The sequence below is a fragment of the Juglans microcarpa x Juglans regia genome, chromosome 7D (genome assembly GCF_004785595.1).
Source record: "Juglans microcarpa x Juglans regia isolate MS1-56 chromosome 7D, Jm3101_v1.0, whole genome shotgun sequence".
Classification (NCBI taxonomy): domain Eukaryota; kingdom Viridiplantae; phylum Streptophyta; class Magnoliopsida; order Fagales; family Juglandaceae; genus Juglans; species Juglans microcarpa x Juglans regia.
Genome location: NC_054606.1, coordinates 9,667,270 through 9,685,603, shown reverse-complemented (window position 1 = coordinate 9,685,603; position 18,334 = coordinate 9,667,270). Strand labels below are relative to the sequence as shown.

The 18,334-nt window shown below is 37.0% G+C and overlaps 1 protein-coding gene across 1 annotated transcript; it reads right to left on the bottom strand.

Moving 5' to 3' along the window:
- Positions 1-10,508: 10,508 nt before the first annotated feature.
- LOC121240102 (3-ketoacyl-CoA synthase 12-like) lies at positions 10,509-12,087 on the bottom strand. The gene has a single exon (XM_041137580.1). It carries the CDS (start codon positions 12,049-12,051, stop codon positions 10,654-10,656), a length of 1,398 nt encoding a protein of 465 aa, XP_040993514.1. The 5' UTR covers positions 12,052-12,087; the 3' UTR covers positions 10,509-10,653.
- Between the last annotated feature and the right edge of the window lie 6,247 nt (positions 12,088-18,334).

The window sequence follows — 18,334 nt, the reverse complement described above, 5'->3', positions numbered from 1 at the left end:
TGATTCGATAAAGAGAATGCCCGCTAATTATCCCAACATTGTTAAGATGTCTATCCATTCAAAACAGACGGATAATTCTAAGGAACATGAATTCAAGTTTCAAATAATAGATGCGGCAATTAATCCGAAGGACCTGAAGAAGGTAGAATCTCTATTTAAAGAGGTCAGGTACGCTGACGAAAGCTAGAACATCTTTGGCTTTGAGATTACTCACATTGTTAATGACTTAGGCATTGGAAGGTCCCTTTTACCACTCCCAAGCCTTCTTACTCTTTGGATGCAGGAGATCGAGAGTGAGTATCGGTGAAACACGTCCTCAACATTGTCTTAAAATAAATAAATAAAATTAACAATAAATTATGTGATCGAAATTCCTTATAATTTTTAAGCAAATTTTTAAGGAGAGACGCATAAAAATGAACCGTACGAGATTTAATAAACATTTTATATCGTTCATAAGCCAGTGACTAAGGTATCGTTTGGATTCGAAGATGAGTTGAAATGAGTTGAGATGAGCTGTGAATAGTAGTGAGATGAATTATGAATAGTAGTGAGATTTATGAGTTAAAGTTGATGAATAATAATGAATAGTAGTGAGATGAGTTGAAATCAGTTGAGATGACTTGCGAATACAAGCCGGGCCTAAGGCTATTTGGTGATTTATTTATTGTGTTGGTAGGTTGTGTTATACGGTTCCGACGACAAAACAAATATGGGTGGGAAAACAGAGCATATGTTAAAGAGATTGGTCATTTTCATCCTTCAAAGGCGTGCCGAAAATAGATTTTGCAATTTTTGTTTCTTGGTCCCTTGAGACAGAATCAAACAATGAATTGTCAGATAATCTAGTTGGGTATGCTACTTAGCCTAGTTGTGGCTAGCTAATTTTTATTTTTTGAGAATGCTCACCATGTACTTGTGGAAATGCTTGAATGGTATATTAGCATATGTTGCTCAATATATATCCGAACAAGGTGGATAGCAAGTTGTAGGACAAACTGATATTGTGGACCATCCACCGAAAATATTGGTGGCCAGCGTACTTAACCTTCTGTCTGTGGGGTTTTCTCCATATTTTAGACACAAATACATTACCATGTGTTGAATGACCCACATGTTGTACTGCATTTCAGTGAAGTAATTAATGTTCAAGAAGGCCAAAATCTCTCTCTTTATAAAAATAAATTTTACATCAATTGTTGAAAATACAATTAAAATCTAATTACTATCATAAAGAACTGGTGTTGCCGGGAACTCGATCAAAGTTTGATGATTCATATCTGGGAAATGATTCCACTGATTTGAATAATTGAAACTACTAACTAGATGAGTGCTTTTCCAATATTGATGGATCATGCATAATTGCATCCAATTCGGACGGAGGTTGCACCCATCCCATTTATTGGCATCACCATATATCTGGCACATGGTTGTCTCCTCTCCTCTCCTCTCGATCTTATGGATCAAATTTTCTGAAAAAATAAAAAATATCAAAGCCTAGCTGGAGGCTATATCTTTTTATTATATAATGGATTTTATGAAAATTTCTTATTCCGTGTACCACTTCAACTAAAGATATCACTGGGACACTGGCATTAATTGGTGCCAACCCCTTGAGAACCCGGACATAAAATATCTTTCCTAATTTTCTATATTTACTCATTATTATTATTTTTTTTAAATCAACCTCTATACCGCACAATATGTATGTTTAGATCTAATTCGAAATAGTGATAATGAAATGGTGACCCCTTCATTATTTCCAGGTGTGTGTGGGGATAATGCTAGGGTCCTATCAAATGTGCATATTAATATAAATCATTTTTTTAAAAACATTTTTAACTGTTAAGAAAAAATAAATATTCAGTAATAGTTACTTCCTTAATTATTAAAAAATATAAAAATAAAAATATATATATATATACACACACACCATAAGTATTACATTCGTAACAATTTTTATAAAAATAAATTAACATAATTTTAGATGATATATTAGATCTATTTTATAATAAAAATAACTTTATAATTTAATGAACCACATTAAGTCACATTAATTTATAAATTTACTTTTAATTTGTAAAATATTTTTATAACTAAAATATTTCTTTTATATGTATATATATATATATCCAATCAAGCAAAACTATTTAATATATATAAAGAATTGGACAATGCTTCCTTGATTTTTTACTTCTATATATACAGGCCTAAAGGCCGCGCGCGCCGGTATCACGTACCAGCACATTCATACCAGAGTATTCAAAGAATAATGCAGATATTTTTTTTAGAATCAAATCAAGTTATAATTTGAAATGAACCTCGGTGCACGTACATCGACATGATGAACGTATCATACCTTGTTTTCTCCGACGTCTATCGGTATTCCGAGTCAATTAATTACGTGGGACCTGACCTCGAAATAATCTGATGATCATCTCAAATCAACACAATTTTTTTTTCACATATTAAAAGAGTCGTTTCAAGGCAGCCGACATTATTTAATTCGTAAATGATCCTTCACTTCATAAGTTATGAGAAGTCTTTATATGTTATTAATTTCCTTGGTATGGGCAGGGGCTGGCTAGCTGCAACATGTAAGCGCATCTAAATCGTTGATAAGCTAAAATTGTAGCCGCAAAATTATTAGTATCTTATAACAAACATAATTAATATATTTATTAATTTATGGCATGCATGCATACTTGTATGGACAGGAATTATTCCGCGCCAGAATATTGAAGATGTGACATAACGATATCTTTCAAGGTGGTGGTCTCTTTTTCATGAGTCTTAACGTATACGCTTCTCAAACTCACCAAAAAATAATTTCTTGTCGTAGAGCTAACGTTCTCCATTAAATTTATCCCAAAAACACGTACGTACTCTGCCCAGAGATGGAACGAAATTAATATATATCATATCAAGTACGTTCAATTATGATGGAAGAGATTATCCACGTAGCCATTACAAGAGATTGAATTTTTCAAGATAAATTATTTTATTTTAAAAAATTTAATTTTTGTCTTTAATTATTTATAGAGACGAAAAATAGAGACATTTTATCTCATAAAGTTTGTCCCAAAAGGTTTTTGAAAACTCAAAAATTGATTTTAGAGACGAAATTGAGAGGAACTAGTCGAATCTATTCGAACGGATATTTTTTTAAGATGAAAAATTTTTGACTAAAAAATACGATCGAATGAAATAATATCAGTTCGAACCAACACCTGCCATTTGAACTATAAGAAATGTTCATTCGAACAAATGACTATATTTGATCTTGTTTGAACAAACGAAGTGTTCGAATAGATTTTATGCATTCGAACCAATAAATTTTTCAAATGACTTGTATTCGAATATAAATTATGTTCGTTCGAACAAACTGTTTATTTTTGAAATTCTTTCCGTTCAAATGAGATTTTGCATATTAATGTTGTTTGAATAAATATTTTATTGTTTGAACGGACGAACGGACTGTATTTCTTGATTATCGTTCGAATGTGTTATTTCGTGTTTGAATGAGCCTATTTTTATTCGAATGGATTTATAAATGATAATTGACCATTCGAACGGTATTAATCATATAGTACATAATTTAATAAAAAATACCATACTAATATTACAGAAATTGTAATTTAAACATCACAATTGTTCAAATATTTTAGAACATCATAATAGAAAGAAAATTAAAGAAAAACTAAATTTTAAGATTGTGGTGGTGGCATAGAGTTTTAGAACATCACGATTGACTGGAACTATTTAAACATTTTTTGGTTATTCAACTACAGCCTCTTTTCTAATCTTGCCTCTAAATCCGCTGCTTGATTTAATCGGGTCAACAATTCTTTTTCTTTGGATCTCAATTGCTCTATCTTAAGTGTTGTTTCCTCTAATTCCTTAGTCTTGTTGTCATTCAATCTAACTCAAGAAAAGGATGATGATGTTGAATTATGGGTTCATGCTATGTCTAAGTCTCTCAAATATCCAGAACGTGATTCAAGAACTTGAGAAATGATCTGAGCATCGTTGACAGATGATTCATCAGATGGATCTGCATCAGTTTCCTGAAGAGATATCATGTCCTACAAAAATGAAAACATAAAGTTAATATAAGTAACAAAAATATTATTAAACAATGGAATTAAAGAATTTTAAATTTATATAATTTGTCTCTACTTCGAGACTGGTCCAAATACCATCACAATTTGTATGTGCTTTATCATACAATTGTGTCAGATCATATTTAATATGACTTTATTTTTCTTACAAAAGAAAAATATATATTAGAATTTAAATCAGAAAAGTGTATTATATGTTAGTATTTAACGGGGACTAGAATAACTTACTATTTTTTTAAACAAACGATGAAAAGATCGAGAACATGAATGATGGTGTATCGTTATATTTGATATATTTGCTTTGTTTACAGTTCTTCGTTGCTAAAAAAAATATTATGTCTATATGTTTAATACATCTATCATATACTATTAAAAAACAATAGCAGCGAAATTACCTGATAAGCAGAATCTTCAAACATATCATAAACATTCTCTCATTTATTTGGTGGCATTGCTTGAAATGGATTTTGGCGTGCCTCTGTTGTAATACTGAACTTTTGATAGTGTATATGACATTGACCTTTGTGGCAAGTTATAGGGCATTAATATGACATGCCAAGTATTATGAGAAGTGCTCATGTTGCCAAATGGATTAAAACCATCCATTGCTAAACCAAGACATACATTGCGAGGTTTTTCGGCAAACTATGGATACTCGACGCTAAATTTCTTCCATTGTAAGGAATTTGCAGGATGCGAGATGAAGTTTTCATTTTGGACTCTTTTTGTGTGATGCTAGGACATATCATTCGCAGTAGTCAACAAGGACGTAAACAATTTTTGAAGTCGAGAAATCAACGAAAAATGTTTTAACACTTTTTGAGATACATTACGCTTATCGGATGTCCATCTTGACTCATAACACACTGGACATGAATCAAATTTTGCATATTGCTGCCAGAAGATAACACAATAATTTCAATAATTTTTACAAGCATGGATGATACTATAATCAAATCCTAACCCTTACTTCAATTGCTTCGCTTTATAAAAATTACGAGGTACCACATTATTTTTTTTTATAGTAAATTATTATAATATATTATATATATGATAGCAATTTTCAAGTATTATACTATCATGGTAAATTATAGTATATATACATTTTTACTAAATTTGAAACAAATACCATTTGAACAGTCAATAATACCGTTCGAATGTTTAAATATATTGTTCGAACGATTCTGTACATATAAATTATTGCAGGCGAAGGCATTTCAACGCCGCCGTCCCCAACTGTTTGAAAAACATTTGATAACGTTTGAACGCCCATCAATCATTGCCATCTGCCGCTGTAATCACCTCCCACGTCGAAACCCATTCATCAGTGAAGGTACGCTCCTTAAAATCATATGTATCCATTTATTTTTATCGTTTTATCGTTTTATTCATTTTCTCTAGAAAAGTTATATTTTTCCATTAATAGGCATTGTAAAACATCACAAATCCACTGTAGGATGTTTAGAAATGTAGACTAGTATGTGGTTTGTTGAAGAAACCCACAAAATTGATGGATTTAATAGGTTTTCATGGCTGCTGAGTTGATGTAGCCATGGGTGAGCTCGATCTGTTTTCCGTTCAAACCCGTTCGAACTTATTAACCAAAATCATAACATAGTATGGTGGAGTTAATAAATCATTTTCTCATATGGAAAAATTTAGAGAGGCTCTTGATGCATGTGAACTCAATGACTTAGGGTATGAAGGGTCTAAATTTACTTGGAGCAACAAAATGGAAGGGGCTGCTTTTATAAAAGAGAGGTTGGATCGTGCTTTTGGTAATTATCCTTGGCATGAGTGTTTTTGCAACACAGGGGTGCAAGTGCTTCCTGTTCTTCAATCTAACCATTCCCTTATTTTAATATCATGTGAGAATGGTGAAGGAATAAACAGAAGAGTTGGGAAGGTTTTTCGTTATCAAACCAGTTGGTCTAAACATCAGGACTACAAGGACATAATAAAAAGGACTTGGGGGTTTAGCATGGAGACTACTGATTGCTAATTAAGAGAGACATGATTCAAGAACTTCAGACACTAAACAAGGGTGAATTCATTGATACAATTAAAGAACCGTATGAAGAAGTGAATGTCTTAATGGAGGAAGAAGAAACAAAATGGAGACAAAGATCTAAACAGTTGTGGTTAAAAGAAGGGGATAAAAACTCTAAAATTTTTTCATTGTTGTGCTACACAAAGGAGGCAGTCGAATGAGATAAAGAAAATCAAGAATGACAGAGGCCAGAGTGCAGGAAATCAAGAGGACATTAGCTAGCTATTCTAAGAATATTATCAAACTTTTTTGAAGTCATCCAATCCTAGTGACATTGATACAACTTTGTGTGACATTGAACCATTGGTCACCTCTAAAATGAATAGGCAGCTTGAAAAGGAGTGTAACTTTGAAGAAGTGAAGAAAGCTATTTTTGAGATGGACCTTATGAGTTCTTCATGTCCTGATGGGTTCTCACTAGGGTTCTACCAAGACAATTGGTTTGTTGTGGGGACTGGGCTATTTTGGCAGTGAAAGAGTTCTTGTCTTCTAGTAAAGGCTTGGGTGGTGTTAATGAGACCTTCATAGCATTGATCCCAAAGGAGAAAAAACCTCAATTGGTTTCTGAATATAGGCCTATAAGCCTGTGCAATGTCCTTTATAAAATTGTATCCAAAGTCTTGGCTAATAGGCTAAAACAGTTTCTGTTTTTTCTGATTTTCCCTTCCTAGAGTGCTTTTGTCCAAGGTCGTTTAATCTCAAACAATATCAGCATAGCTAATGAAGTCATTCACTCCATGCAACATAGAATGGAGAGTAAAAAGGAAGGGTATATGACACTAAAATTTGATATGAGCAAGACATACGATAGAATAGAGTAAGAGTTTTTGGCTACTGTTTTAAAGAAAATGGGGTTTAGAGAGAAATGGATTGGTCTGATCATGAAGTGTGTACAAACAATGAGCTACTCATTATTGATTAACCATGTTCCTTAGAAAATTTTTATCCTTCAAGAGGGTTAAACAATGAGATCCTCTATCCTTTATCTATTCATACTTTTCTCAAAGGTGCTTGGCAAGTTGCTAGATAAAGCTGAGAAGAAGAGACTCATTTTTGGGTTTCCTTTTGCTCGAGGCACTTTATTAGTTAACCATATTTTTTTTTTTACAAATGATAGTTTGTTGTTTTGCAAAGCTAATGCACTTGAGTGGAGTAGATTGTATGAACATGCATCTAGGCAAAGGCTAAATTTGGATAAAACTGCTATTTGTTTTAGCAAGAACACAAGACAAGTAGCTAAAGATGCAATTCTGTCAGGAGTAACATTGAGGGAGGCTAAATCTTATGAGAAATACCTAGGCCTTCCTTCCTATGTGGGCAGACAAAAATTGGCAGCTTTCAGACCTATCTTGGATTCCATTAGAAACAGAATGTGCGATTGAAAGGTTAATTTTCTATCTCAAGCAGGAAAGGAGGTGATGTTAAAGTCCATAGTACAAGCAATTCCCACTTTTTGTATGAATATTTTTAAACTTCCTAAGGCAGTTTTATCTGCTATTAATAAGTTCATGAAAATTTTTTGGTGGGGGAGTAGAGTTAAAAGGATTAAAACTCAGTGGATTCCTTGGAAGCAAATAGGAAAGCCAAAAGGGGAAGGTGGTTTGGATTATAGAGATTTTGAGGAGTTTAATCTAGCCTTAGTTGCAAAACAAGGCTGGAGAGTTATTCAACAACCATCATCCTTAGCAGCTCGAGTTCTTAAAGCTAAATATTTTTATAGAACAGACTTTTTAAATGCAAAGGTTGGAAGTAATGCTTCCTTTTTGTGGAGGAGTTTTATGGAAGCAAGGGCAGTTCTGAAGGAGGATCTAATTTGGAGAATTGACAATAGTGAATCAGTGAACATATGACAGACAAGTGGCCCCCTTGACCCCCCACTTACAAGGTACAACCTCCTCAACATGAGATCTATGCTGGTAGGAAAGTGGCTGATATAATTGACAAGCAAACAAGAACTTGGGACTTGGCTATTCTAAGAGAGGCTTTTGTTGAATAGGAAGTGAACTTGATCAGTAGGATCCCAATCAATGTGAGTAATGTCCAAGACAAACTAATATGGAGGTACACAACTGAAGGAAAGTTCACTATCAAAAGTGCTTACTATTTGGCAGGGGAGATGTCAGCAAATCAGCAAGGTTAATCATCTCAAAGTGTGCAGAAGAGTGCTTTCTGGAAAGACTTATGAAAGTTAGTGGTTCCTAAGGCTACACGCATGTTGATATGGAGAGCTTGTCATGAATCTCTGCCTACAAACCAAAATTTAGCCAAAAAAAAAAAAAAAAAAAAGAATCATTGAGTCTCCTATGTGTCTAATATGTAAGTGTGAACCAGAATCAATATGGGGAGCAGGTTTAAAGAGTCTGTAGAAAATAAAGGTTGTGGTGATCCCTTTCAAGGAATTGGTTATGGACTTATTTTCAGTACTGTGTGCTTTTGATATGGTTGTTTTTGCAAAAATAGTTGTCTTTGAGGGAAAGTTCTTGGAACCAAACTCAATTGTACAATCTGCTACACTCAAAGTGTCTGACTTCTAAGCTGCAAACCATAAAACAATGGGAGATGGGGTGACAACAAATCAAATTCTTCCTCAGTGGACTGCTCCTCCTTCACAGGTGTACAAGGCCAATTGGGATGCTTCAGTGGATCGAGTAAACTGTAGAGTTGGAATTGAGGTCATCATCCGAGATTGGTTTGGTAATGTAGTTGCTACTCTCAGGTCTCAAAGGAATTAAACTCTTCCCAAATCCAACCATGGTAGAGGTAGTAGGGGCACTCAAAGCAGTTACTTTCAGTCAACAATTACAATTGTCCAGAATCATGCTTGAAGGAGATGCCAAGACAGTATTCGATGATATCAACAATGACTCTGGCAAGTGGACTTTAGTAGGGATAATCATTCAGGATATTCGTAATGAACTTGGTATGATGCATCAGTTGTCGGTTAAGCAACACATATCTAGAAATTGTAATAATGCAGCTCATTTATTAGCTAAGGATGCACTTAAATTCTCTGAGGAGAGCATTGTATTGGAGGGTATTCCTCCTTATATCCAAGCTTTGTTGCTTTAAGAGAATATGAATTGAGATTCTTCTTTTCAAAAAAAAAAAAAAAAAATCAGCTTTTTTATTTTTCAATGCAAAGGATAAATGCATGAAAGGGAGTGATCAAAGGAGGAAGGGAGCTGGGAGCCGGGTTTCGATGTCGTCCTAGCTGCTTAGCCTGTTGTAGTACTAGAGTTCATGAATTTGCATGCATCGACGACATGCAAGTAGTCAAACAGCATGTTACACACATGGCCAAGTTGAAAAAAGTAGTCCTTTTCTCCTTTGGAAAGAGAAACTATATATAGAGCTAGCGACAAACATTTAATTGGGTCATGCCGCCTCATTTGAAAGTCAATATATGTGTATATATGGGAGAATTAGGAAATTAATTATATATATTTGGTAATAGCAAGGTTTAGAAAATCGTTTACCATTTCATGATTTCCATAACTTCATGATTTCTATAATTTAATTTATGCATTTTATGATTGTATGTAGAAGTATTCTTATAATTAGTACGTTAGCTTGTGTTTGGTTAATGTTGAACCAAACTCAACTCAGTTCAAATTAATTATTTATGAAACTCATTACTTTTTTAACTTCTTATAAAAAAGGCAAACTAATCTCAACATACTTTATACATTTTAGTCTAAAATGTTAATTAAACTCATCTCAATTAAAAAAAATTAAATTCATCTCAATAAAATCTACAAAATATTACTATTTATAACTTAACTTAACTATTTTCAATGTCTAAACTTAGCCTAAATCGTTAATAAAGTTTCGAGGGAGTCGTTGAATCATGCAACAAGTGCTTAACGCTAGCTACGAATATATAGATATAAAACTTATGACCAAAGACGTACGAATTAAACCGCGCGATATATAGGTAGGAGGCAGGGAGCTGGGCGACAGACGACATACAGTTGACAAGTACTTGCTGAAAAATACAGCTTACAAGTGCCTAAAGATCGACTTGATCTTTAGAATTTACAAGACGTTGCAGTTTCTTGAATGTAAAAGAAGAAGAAATAATCCACATATATATATATATATAATATTTGCTGAAAAATAATATGACAGCCACTATCTTGATGTCAGATCCGAGTAACGTTAAAAATTTAAAAGGCCAGGTGGTGGGGGCGTCCTGAAGGCAAATATCTCAGCCTTTTTAACCAAAAATAGAAAGTTTTTATTTCAATCAAAATCCAACCGGCCCGTAATTAAAATATCTGAGCTGCAAATCATGAGAAATGAGCAAAATAGAAAATGGTACGTACGTAACTGCAAAATCAAACAAATTAAAGAGTAATTATATCTTAAACTATTCGTACCTACGTAGCAGTACATATAGGATTTCGGCAATAACTTCTTATTATTATGGTGCTCAGAAAAATAATGATTACTGTTTTTAGGCTGCTCGCATGCGTGCTTAATTTATATAAATTCAGGGACTTGGAAGGTGCTTGGATCCTCCTGGTTGATCCAACCATACTTCTCCATAAAAGGGTTGTCCGAAGACTTCACTGCAGGGTACATATCAATGCAGTCCTTCCACACATTTCCATCGCCCAAATCCCTCATTACCTCCCACAGACTGCTATTGCATTTGAATCCTGCACCAAAGCTTATCATGAATACTTTATCACCCTTTTTGAGCCTTTTTTTGGCCTCCATGTACCCCAACACATACCAAATGCTGCTCGCCGATGTGTTCCCAAACCGATGCAGTGTCATCCTGGCCGGCTCTACATCATACTCGCTAAGATTAAGACTCATCCCGATGCCATCTATGACAGCCTTCCCACCCGTGTGCAGGCAAAAATGGTCGACACCAGTCTTAAAGTTCACCTCCGTTTTTGGTCCCCCAGCAGTCTTTTTGGAGGAGCTTCGATTCATTTTCCGGGCAAGGGTCACAACCACAAATCTTACCAGTTCCCGCACCGGTAAGATCTTGGGTGATATCTGTCTCAGGTTATCGGCAAGAGCACGTGTAGCAGCTTTTGGGAGAGTCTTGCCAAGGTATATTCCCAGCCTACCTTGTTCATCTTCCTTTTGCATGCAACAACCGTAAGACTCATCTCTAGCCCCATGGTGTGTCCTAACTAGGCACTTTAATCTGAACATGGCTCGGTTTTTCATTGCCCTTTTGTTAGTCAAAAGGATTGCAGACCCACCAGAACGGAACAAACAGTTTGTAAGAATCATTGATCTATCATTACCTGAATACCAGTTCGGACTCAAAGATTCAGAAGTCACAACAAGTGCAAACAAATTCTTGTAGGACTTGAAGAGGTTTTTGACTATGTCAACTGAAATAAGGCTGGCACTGCAACCCATTGCAGTGAGATTAAACACCTTAATGTCATCCCTCATTTTGTAGCGGTTGATAATCCTAGCACTTAAAGAGGGAACCGGGGAGAGCATGGCCACGTTAACGACAAGTACATCGATTTCCGAGGGAGAAACGCCTGACCTGGACAAGAGATTTGCAATGCAGTCCTCGAAAAACTCCTCCATTTCCGAGATCCCATCCAACAGTGTGGGATTGTCTTCCCTGCCGGAGAACATGATCCTTGGTGCGTAGGTTTGCTCGCCAAGACCGGCGCTCACAATGGCTCTTAGGAGGAACTTGTACTCAAGGAGACCAAGATTCTTTGTCCTCTTGATGACCTCCCCACAGAACTTCGTGCTTAGCATTCTGTCGTCAGTAGGCTTATAGCATTGGTAGTCCAAAATGTAACATTCTTGATCTCTTTTTGCACCTACCCACTTCCAGACCATTAACAGGAAGTACAAGGTGGCAAGAGCATAAAGTAACACGAGAAGCTCCATTAGAGAGAGAGAGAGAGAGAGAAGTCCGACGTATTAGATCTGGGAATCCAAATGGAAGTCGTATATATAAGGAGCGGAGTGGGAGCGATCAGATTGTAGGAGTTGCCGGGCGAAAAATACTTTAATTACGACTCCTTTTCAACGCTCAACTCCCCAACGAACTGATTTGTAAGGCTACTCAACTTCCGTGAACACTAATAATGGTTGAAAATTATCAACCACCAGACATTGCTACTTGCACCTACTAATTAATAAAGAATAATTCTAAACTCACCGAGTTTGGATTCCGAAGATGGTTGCCGATGAATTTTTTTTTTTAAATTACTTTTTCTCAGTGATTAAGAAAATAGTTTTTAAAAAATGTTGTGATTTTTTTTTAAAATATAAAGATATGAAGAAAAATGAATACAAACAAATAAATATATATATATATATATATATTTTATAACTTGTGGCCGTAGCCATCCTATTGCTACACCCTGTAGCACGGCTCACTCTTGATCTTTTTACTCAACCTAAGGATTAACCCTCGCGCCCAACTACGTACGTACGTCCACTACGTACAATATATATACAACAATTTTTTTTTACATCAATCGATCAGTTTTATTCATACCTTTTAGACAGCCAACTAAGATATACTACAAGAGATTAGATTTTTTGGGACAAAAAATTGTCTCAAAAATCCCAAATTGTATTTGAAGATGAAAAGATTCCATCTCTATTTTGTCTCGGAAAGACTGTCTCAAAAAGTTTTTAGAGACGAAAATAAAATTTCATCTCAAAAATTCATTTTTAGAGACCAAATTAGGTAGAACCAGTCGAAACAGCTCGAACGAAACTTTTTTTTGAGACAAACCAATTTCGTCTCAATATATTGTTCAAATGGAATATTTCTCCATTTGAACTGACACATTCATTCGAACAATATGAAATATTCATTCGAACTAATGACTATATTTGATCCTGTTCGAATGAATGGAGTGTTCGAATAGATTTTATGTGTTTGAACAAATAAATTTTTCAAATGACTTGTGTTCGAACATAAATTATGTTACCTTCAAAAAAAGTTGCTGTGGCATCAATAACTTAGCAGGCTGGAAAACGCTCTGCTAGGGTTCTTATCCTCTCGGGGTTTTTCCCACGTAGGGGTTTGGGGTTTCTTTTTCTTTTCTTTTGTGGTCTTTTATGGCCATTGCAACGATGATGGAGGATCTGGATGATCTTTACAAAAGGTTGTCCTTGATGGAGGGAGAGCATGAAGAGGTTCTGAAAGAAGGAAATGCCCTGGAGAATACATCGTTTCGGAGCGAGAGATGTTTGTTCGCCCAGCTACTAATGTCAAAAAATTACAATAGAGATGCGCTCTTCAATACAATGAGGAAGATCTGGCACCCTGTTAAAAGGGTGTGGTTCCGGGAGTTGAGTTTAATGATAATGCTTATTGAGTTTGAGAATGATAGTGATAAGAGGAAGGTTTTACGGGAGGGCCCTTGGTCCTTCGATAAGTATTTGTTACTGGTGGGAGAGGTGGATGGGAAACAACTGATTTACAATATTCATCTAACTCGGGCATCCTTATGGGTTAGAATCCATGATCTTCCAGTCTCTGCGCGAGCTATATATCGAGTGAGATTGGTAAGGTGGAGGAGGTCGATGGAGAGCAAGGGGGAATGGAGTGGGGGGAGCATATGCGGATTCGGGTAGTGGTGGATGTGAGTAAACCATTGTTAAGAGGTAAGAAGCTATGCCTGGAAGGGGGGGGGGAACCAATATGGATACGGTTTTTGTATAAGAGACTCCCTGATTATTGTTACCTATGTGGAAGGATTGGGCATCAATATAAAGAATGTGTGAGTTGTGTTTAAATGGAGTTTGTAGAGGGTTTGATGAAGCTCTCGTATGGCCCATGGATTCGGGCAACAAGCATGGGGGGTAGGAGCTGGGATAGGAAGCACCAGGGCGATCGGAACTTTGTACAATCCGAGTCAGTGGGAGCAACAAAGCTAGTTGGTGAGACTCATGACCAACAACCGCAAAGTGGAGAAGATGCAGAAGACCAGGGTAACAAGGAAGACGACGGAGAAATAAATGGGTCAGGTGTCCTGGAGACAGAACCAGGGGATGGTTCGGGTTTGGAAAAGAGGTTTGTTGAACCTGAAGGAGAGCCCATTGAGAAGGGGTTGACAAATGGAAAAGTTTCGAAAGGGGGGAAGGAGTGTAGGATGGGCTGAGTCTGAGTAAGGCCCAGCTATTGAGAAACCTGATGGGATTACGGGCCGTAAATGGAAAAGAGTAGCAGATTTGGGCCCCAAGGCCCAGCGGGGGTTTTCTACTCCTCGGGAGGAAGGAACATATACTACACATTCTAGAAAACGGAAGATAGCTCCTGCCAGGAAGGGAAATGGGGAAACCTAGAATTCTGAGGCGGTGGTTGAGGGTCAAGACGATGGCCAACGAAAATTGCAGAAGAGATCGGTAGAGGCTAGGTTCCAGCGCTGTCGGAGATTATGAAAATCCTATCATGGAATGCATGGGGGCTTAGGAACCCAAGTGACATTCGTACGCTGTGGAATCTAGTGGCAAAACAAGGTTCCGAGATACTACTATGGTTGATAGATGTAAGTATGCCTTTGCTTTTTCCAATTGTTTTGCGGTGGACTGTGTGGGTCAGAGTGGAGGTCTTGCACTACTATGGTTCAGCTCTGTTAACTTAAATATCCAGAGCTACTCGAGTAACCATGTGGATGCGGTTGTGAGGGATGTGGGGGTAGAGAAACAATGGTTTTATGTAACAGGGGTTTATGGCAATCCTGAGGTGTCTAGGCGGAAGTACATGGAGTGTCTTGAGAAACCTGAATGCGGGTAGATCTGGCCCCTGGTTATTATTGGGGGATTTTAACCAAATAATGAGCCAAAGGGAGAAAAAAGGAGGTAGGCCACTGCGTGAAGGGTAGAATAGAGAGTTTAGGAGGATGGTTCAAGACTGTGAGTTGAGGGATTTGGGTTTCAGGGGATCTATGTTCACGTGGTGCAATCATAGGGATGGGCAGGATAGAGTTTATGAGAGGCTAGACCGATTCTTAGCAAATGGAGCTTGGTGTGAATTGTTTCTACAGGCTACTGTTACCCATGGTTCTATATCCTACTCTGATCACATCCCTGTCTAGATTGAGGTGGAGGGAGGTGGGGATAGAAGAGGACAAAAGAGGATGTTTCGTTTTGAGGCTATGTAGCTGGGAGATGAGGGTTGTCAGGGCATCATTAATAGGGTGTGGGAGAGGGATGGGCAAGGAAATGCAGTAGACAGGGCCATGATGAAGATCTTAGAGTGTGGAGAGGAATTACAGAGATGGAATGAGACTCATTTTGGAAAAGTGTAGTCGGAGTTGAAAAAAGCTCAACATATTCTATAGAGGTTACAAGAGAAGAGCCCTGTAGGGTCTAGCCAGATGGAGGCTGCAAGAAAAAATGTCTAGTTGTGGTTGGAGAGGGATGAGTTAATGTGGAGGCAGAGATCGAAGGCCCTGTGGCTAAAGAAGGGGGACCAAAACTCTAAATTCTTCCATACAAAAACTTCTCAGTGTAGGAGAAGGAACTCTATCTGGAGTTTAAAGAATGAGAGAGGGGAATGGTTGCATGGGGAAGGGAGGGGCAAGCTGATATTAGATTATTTTGAGGAATTGTTTTCTTCCACATATCAGAGGAGTCAGATGGATTTCTTGGGTAGCCTCGAGGGTAGAGTAAAACTTACCATGAATGAGGGTTTGTGTGGAGCCTACACTGAGGTAGAGGTGGAGCTAGCCTTAAAGGAGATGCACCCTTTAAAGGCTCCCAGGCTCGATGGGATGCCTCTTGTCTTTTTTCAGAAATTTTGGCCAGCTGTGGGAAGAAAGGTGACTGAGGCAATTCTGTCGGCCTTGAACACTGGTGAGCTCCCTTCAAGCTTAAACCATACCTTCATTACTCTGATTCCCAAGAAGCCTAGGCCTATAAAAGTTACTAATGTTAGACCTGTGAGCCTCTGTAATGTAATGTATAAGTTGATTTCCAAAATGATTGCAAATAGGCTGAAAGGTATGCTAATTCATGTTATCTCTGAATCACAATCTACATTTGTATCTGGACGATTGATTACGGACAATGTATTGATAGCATATGAACTCATTCATTACCTGAAACACAGAAAGGCAGGTAAAAATGGTTACATGTCGATTAAACTAAATATGAGTAAAGTCTACGATAGGATTGAATGAGAGTTCCTAGAAACAGTTATGAGGTCTATGGGTTTTGATGAAAAAGTTGTGAGCATGATTATGTTTTGTGTGAGAACTATATCCTATTCAGTGTTGATTAATGGAGTTCCTAAGGGACCAATTGTTCCAAAGAGAGGTTTAAGGCAAGGGGATCCTCTATCCCTTACCTATTTCTACTGTGCACGGAGGGTCTTATCTTTCTATTGAAGAAGGCATGGGGAAAAAGAAAATCAGTGGGGTGCGAGTGTGTAGGGAGGCCCCAATGATTAATAACCTCTTGTTTGCAGATGATAGTGTGGTCTTCTGTCAAGCTACTGTTCAGGAGAGTCAAGATGTCTAGTCTTTGTTGAAGGTGTATGAGTTAGCTTCAGGCTAAAAGATAAATATGGAGAAGACCTCCAAAATGTGAGTACTTAGACCCGTAGGCAGATTTTGGACATGTGGCACATTGAGGCTAAGAATAAGTTTGAAAGGTATCTAGGCTAACCACCTATTATTGGTAGATCAAAAGCAAGGGCCTTCTTAGAGATTAAGCATCGTGTTTGGAAGAAGTTGCAAAGTTGGAAGGAGAAGTTACTATCACAGGGGGGAAAGGAAATTCTGATTAAAGCAGTGGCAATGGCAATTCCAACATACTCCATGAGCTGTTTCCTCTTATCTAAAGTGCTATGCTCTGAGCTGGAAGCCATGATGGCTAGGTTTTGGTGGGGTCAACGAAAGGATGAGAGAAAGATACACTGGGTAAGCTAGGCTAAAATGTGTAAGTCTAAAGCTTGTGGAGGTATGAGTTTTAAGGACTTAAGAGTCTTTAATTTGGCTCTTTTGGCAAAGCAAGGGTAGAGGATCTTAAATGGTGAAGGTACTCTGCTTCACAAGATCTTTCAGGCTAGATATTTTTCAAAATGCAGCTTCTTTGAATTAAAATTGGGTAGTAACCCTTCCTATATTTGGAGGGGCATTTGGGAGGCAAAGTCTGTCCTAATGAGAGGGTGCAGGTGGAGGATAGGAGATGGTAAGACTGTGAGGATATGGTAGGACTATTGGATACCAAGTGCTGAACCAGTGTTGCTACAGGACTCACCTTATACTGTGCAGGGGGAGTTGACAATAGGACCGCGGATCTGTTACTGGATAGGGTTACCAAATGGTGACATGTTGAGAAGGTGACATGTAACGCCCCGATCTCGAAAGTCCGAAAAGTTAGTTCTTAATACCTAATATCAACTTCAATAACACAACTATAAAATCCCAAAAACTCCATAAAATATTAATTCATGTATTCAACCCAAATATCTATGTTCCTTCATATGGACAATAAAGAAATTCTCAATAACATAAATTAAAAACTCTCCAAAGACTCGAAAATATCCTTTACTCATCAATTCAAAATAACTGAAAATAAATCGATTTACTAACTACGATTCTCAAATAAGCATTTGTACTATCAGACACTTATTCCACTACAATCATCACACCTTGCTAAAACTTCATACTCTTGTTCTCCAGCTGAACCATCAAAATTATCTGAAAAATATTTGGAGACAATGGGTGAGTTATCAACAACTCAGTAAGCAGAAACATATACTAGTATGTAAACATGAGCATTTATCAGAATTCAGAATGCTGAACAAAATATTTTCTTTCAGAATGCAGAATCAGAATACTTGCTTTCAGAATACAAAATCATAACATATCACCAAAAAATATAAGAGCGAAACTTCCAGAAAACATTCTTATGCAAAATTTCCTTTAGTAGAGCATAACTGAACATATTCATTTTATCTTATCATATCAGAATAAAGACCATGTTTAACCTTTATGGTCGGGTTGTACAAACCCCGATAGCTAATCGAGCAGAAATAAAATGTGAATCTTCCCCTTATTCATTATCGAAGCCCTGAGTGTGCACATATGAAAGACCACACAGAAAACCACTTTGTTTCCAAAGTGGGTGCACCAAAAACAAAAAAATTGGTACCAATCAGAACAGAGGCCACAGTTTTACACCTATGGTACGATTAGAGCGG

Coding starts and splice junctions, on each gene's coding strand:
- LOC121240102 (XM_041137580.1), bottom strand. CDS start 12,051: ATGGAGCTTCTCGTGTTACTTTATGCTCTTGCCACCTTGTACTTCCTG.